This window comes from Ranitomeya imitator, chromosome 9 (assembly GCF_032444005.1).
Source record: "Ranitomeya imitator isolate aRanImi1 chromosome 9, aRanImi1.pri, whole genome shotgun sequence".
NCBI classification, from domain to species: domain Eukaryota; kingdom Metazoa; phylum Chordata; class Amphibia; order Anura; family Dendrobatidae; genus Ranitomeya; species Ranitomeya imitator.
Genome location: NC_091290.1, coordinates 127075186 through 127080146, shown reverse-complemented (window position 1 = coordinate 127080146; position 4961 = coordinate 127075186). Strand labels below are relative to the sequence as shown.

The following is a 4961-nucleotide window of genomic DNA, read 5'->3' as shown; positions in this document are numbered from 1 at the left end:
TAAAAACTTTGATGTGAGTGATTCTTTAATGAAATCTAGTGCCATCGAAAGCTGTATTTTGAATATACAATGGTTCTAAACTTCATAAAAGAGATGACCTAAGCGGTATTTAATCTATACTAGCCAAAATCTGTGGCAGCTCTTTAAAAATAGCTATAATTGAATTATTTACAACCAAGGTGAAAAAATCAACGCAAAGAAAAAATCTTTCAAATCCATAAATGGACTCTATGAAATATTAGTTACCAAAGCAGGACAACATTGTTCCACTCAGCGACTAAGGTGATTGTCATGTTTATATGCTGCTGACATTTTCATTTTCGAACAATGTAAAACAGTGGAAGCCAATATAATTATGTGTTTGAACAAAACAAACAGACTGTAATACAAAACCGATTGCTATTATTTAATGTCACTTTTTTTTCCCCTCTCTCTCCTACGTCTGTGAATATATATAATTGACATTTGAAAGAGCAGGGCTTTTAACAGTGAGTGAGTATTGTGTGGAAGATCAAATGTTGCCAGTATATCTTATGTAATGTAAATTAAACTTGATTTTCTGAAGGTTTTTCTTTGCTTTTTATCTTGTTTAGATTTTTTATTTTTGCATTATTTTTTTTCTAATTATAGCTCTATTATTATAAAATCCAGACCTCTTCAGAGAAATGACAGCAAAGTGGAAACAAATGCATTTTTGTGGTTCAATGTGTGGTTTAATTATAATGTTGAATCTAATGTTATTATTTATCTTAGATTTTCCACGAAACAGAAAATTGATGGAAATCTGCAGGTCAAATGTTCACTCTAAGGGCTTATGCACATGACAGTATTTTCAGTCCGAGTGAGATCCGACAAAACATTGGAACGCAATCGGACCAATGTTATCCTATGGGTCAGTGCACGTCAGATTTTTTTCCTGTATCAAAACTGGTCTAAGGATAAAATCCCTGCATGCCCAAGATTGATTCAATATTTGAAGTCAGTGAGTCCATGAAAACAAACTTTGGATGACATCTGAGTGCTGTCCGATTTCCATAAACTAACAAAACGGAGAAGATTGAGATTTTTTTTCTCCATCTTCTCATCTGAGAGAATTTGATCACACTATGATCACACTCTGATCAAACGCTTATGATTGGCATAGTTGACCTGATTCTCTCGGATGAGAGAAAATACTGTTGCGTAACTGTAGGCTAATTGTGTCGATCTCCTTTCAAGCTGATGGTCTAAAGCATTGTTTCCCAACTTCAATACTCAAGAGCCACCAAACAGATCATGTTTTCAGGATTTCCTTAGTATTGCATGGGTGATGGAGTTGTTACATGTGCAGTTGATGCAATTATCACCTGGGCAATACTAAGGAAGTCCTGAAAACATGACCTACTGGTGGCTCTTCAGAACTAGAGTTGAAGAACACTAACCAAAAGGATAAAAAAGCAGTATACTATAAATAGCAGTCTCCTGACACTCTCATTGCTTCTGGCCTCTAATCTGGCCAAAATTGAAGTGTCAAGTCAAGTGATGTCTACTTAACTTAATTGGCCACCATAGTCAAGTGTTGACACTAGAAATTAGCAAACATGATGAATTTGCAATACAGCAGGTCGTTCAAATTTACAGAGAAACTTTGACTTTCATAAAAGTTATTTCATGTGATTGGAATGTTTATTTACTATGCTCTGGTGTCCTGACCCCCCCCCAAAAAAAAATACCTCGCCGCTCAACTTTTCTGCTGTTGAAGACCATCATTCGGTACTCCGCTCATCTTAATCGGCTCATCCATCATCTTCACTTGGTGCTAAGGCTTCCATTCAGAGGTTGTGAAGTTGAAAGCCTTTTCAGAGCCACTTTTTATGCCAAGCAAAGATGATGGAAGAGAGGACATGTGGACGATTCTTGTGCGCTAAGGCAGGGGAGCAGCCAGGTTTTTTTTTTCTGGCTCCCTACAATGCAACATTTTACTAATTTTGCAAATAACCCAAAAAATTAGATTGAGGAGAATTTAATTTTTGGGTGAAATTCGAGGCATATTAATTTCTATTTGAACAGATTTGCCTATCTTTAGTTGACACAAGATATCACCTGTTTAGGGCAATTTAAAGAGATTGGGGGAGACCAGGCAAGCGTTGCCCAAGGCGTGCCAGAAGATTACTAGGTAATTTTGTTGATTTCACAGGTACGTCACAGGAGAGTCCAGAACCATTGCAGTGTTCGAAGGGGACTAGTTGATTTCTTAATTTAGTAGGTAAGTCAGACTACTTTTTTGTCTATTTGTTAGAGAAAGAGGCTTATTTAGCTATTGAAATAAGTAGTAGTCAGCCATTTCCTTCATTTATGACTCTAGTCTTTTGACAACCCAAGAAATCCTGTTCAATGAGCACACAACTGGAAGTGCAGTGACTAGAGACTAGTCCGGCTAATGGTAGAATGGGGTACCAAGGCCAATACAACTATATTAAGGATATAAACATCTTACTATGTACTATTTTACTTTTTTTGGTTTACATTATTTTCATTATGGCTCACTTGAGAAAGAATTGGTTTAAGATAATACCATATTTTTGTTTTCCATCTTTTTATGTTATTTATTGTTGCTAAATTCATACCTACAATACATCCTTTACCTGTAGATGAGTAGATCATTGTGTTAGTCAATATATTTTGGCAGGGGCTTATGCATTTATTAATTTGTTTTCACTAACGTATTTATTTAGTTTTTTATTCTCTTTCATTATTTATTTGTATTGTTTTAGGCTAGCATTATTATAAGCTTTAATTTAGACTTAGAATATTTAGATAAACAACCGAGATAAAAGTATATTATTAGTAGATGAGTGGCCTAAGTTTTAGCGGGGAGGGGGGGGGGCTTGGGGGCATTTTTTGGGGTGTTTTCTTTTTTTTTTTTTTTTACTATGGCTGCTTTTATTATTCCACAATTTAGACCTCTTTTGACAAATGGCCTAAATAGAAATAAGTATATTTTTTGTGAACTAATAAGAAGTTTAATTATAAGAATGGATGTGTTTTTGTTTTTCTGCTTAAATTAATTATTAATATAATATAACTTCTAACTATGTTGATATCTGCACTGGATGGAGGACTGGATAGTAAAAATACAATGGACAAGACAAAAATGGCATCCGGCACCCGGCGTCTCATTTCTTAGCCGCTGGCTTTCTGCCCCGTCCGGCTCCTTTGCCCTTTTTTGCTGGACTGTCTTCTTCAGAGCTTTCATCCTCCTTGTCATCTTTGTCCATTTTCTTCTTCTTAGCCTGGCTCCCCTTCTTAGAGGCTGCTGGCCTTTTTACTGCTTTCGGGGGAGATTCAGGATCTTCATCCTCTTCCTCCTCAACCTCTTCTTCCTCCTCCCATGTGTAGTCTTCATCCAATGCAATATGTTGACCACTAATATATACAGGTCCAGATCCAGCTTTCAAATAAACAAATAACTTGGCACTCAACTTGGTGAATAGTGGTAATCAAGGAAATCAAAATTTATTACTTGGAGTAGCAGTCCAGAAAACAAATAGACGTTTCGGTCAAACACAAATAGACCTTCTTCAGTAGTCCGACTGCTGTTGGGGTGGAATGTATAGTATTTGTGTGTATTGGTGGATGAAGGGTCCAAAAATGGACTCCAAATGTTTCTAGATAACCGTTAGTAGCCAAATTCAAGGTCATCTGTATGTATCCACAGAGAATGAGAACCAGAGAGTGGATCAAAGGTACCAAGGGAAGTATGTAGCCACTTAGGCAGTATCACATGTATGGCAGAACAATATGCCCAAAGGCATGGGTAGAGAACAGGTCCTATGGGAAGTATACGGAGCTAGCAAAACTCTTAATGGACGTAAATGATCCTAGAACCAATCAGCTCCAATGTGCTGAGGACCGTGGGCATACAACAACGCGGCGTCCACCGCCGATCCAGCTTTCAGGCGGAAAGTGATTGGAGGAGTTAACTCAATGCCCATCATAGTAGCCATGGGCAGAATCGATGGCTTTAGGGTGGCTATGGGAACTGGTTGTGCATCACTCCCTTCCACTGCTTGAGGGATGATTTCCACTACATGAAATTCATCTTTGGCCTTGTCCCCTAGACATACAGTTCTCAGGGCCAGCTGGTGCTCACTCTTGTCTTCATCTGACACTTTAAACACAAAGGTCCTTTTCTGTTCATTCAGTTCACACCCCCATATGAGAGACACTGGTTTCTCCAGCTTGCTGGTGTTACTTACTGTGGAGGCCATTACAGCAGTCCTCTTGATGCCACAACAAACTGCAGGACTAAAGGAGTGTGACCATTTTTTGGGGGGTTTTCTTTTTTTTTTTTTTTACTATGGCTGCTTTTATTATTCCACAATTTAGACCTCTTTTGACAAATGGCCTAAATAGAAATAAGTATATTTTTTGTGAACTAATAAGAAGTTTAATTATAAGAATGGATGTGTTTTTGTTTTTCTGCTTAAATTATTAATATAATATAACTTCTAACTATGCAGGCGGGATTTTAAAAAAAATTGCATTATTTTTCGGAATCTGTCTACTGTAATTCTCTTTTGTAGAGGAACACAAGCTCTGTAATTGCTGTAAGTGTCATATTTATGCAGGATTATAGGAATACTGCTTTAGAATTAATACAGTTAGCTCTTGATGGGTTATTTAAGGATAAAGGCCAATCTAAGTCATGACAAATTGATCTCCAATCAATTAACTAATTTACAGTACTACTTGGTTTCTTAAGATTAATGTCACAAATAAATGCTAACTTGTAACTAGATGTGTTGCGAAGCAGTGAACCAATCTCCGAGGGTATGAGAGTAACATTTTCAAACTTTTAAATAAGTATACCCAAACAGTAGACCTCATGCTACTTTGCCTCCCAGACAACACCTTCTAAAGGGTCTAATGAAAGCTGTTGGCAAAAGAATGGTTTGGCCAACTGTTCACCCAGTTCTCCA

General features: G+C 37.1%; 1 protein-coding gene across 1 annotated transcript; it reads right to left on the bottom strand.

The window, feature by feature from the left end:
• Positions 1-3155: 3155 nt before the first annotated feature.
• On the bottom strand, positions 3156-4250 carry LOC138649619 (nucleoplasmin-like). Its single transcript, XM_069740159.1, has 2 exons — positions 3940-4250; positions 3156-3438 (listed from the first exon to the last, which is right to left on the bottom strand). Exons 1-2 carry the CDS (start codon positions 4248-4250, stop codon positions 3156-3158), a joined length of 594 nt encoding a protein of 197 aa, XP_069596260.1.
• Positions 4251-4961: the final 711 nt, after the last annotated feature.

Coding starts and splice junctions, on each gene's coding strand:
- LOC138649619 (XM_069740159.1), bottom strand. CDS start 4,250: ATGGCCTCCACAGTAAGTAACACCAGCAAGCTGGAGAAACCAGTGTCT. Junction 3,439..3,939: donor ACTCCTCCAATCACTTTCCG/CCTGAAAGCTGG, acceptor GTTATTTGTTTA/TTTGAAAGCTGGATCTGGAC.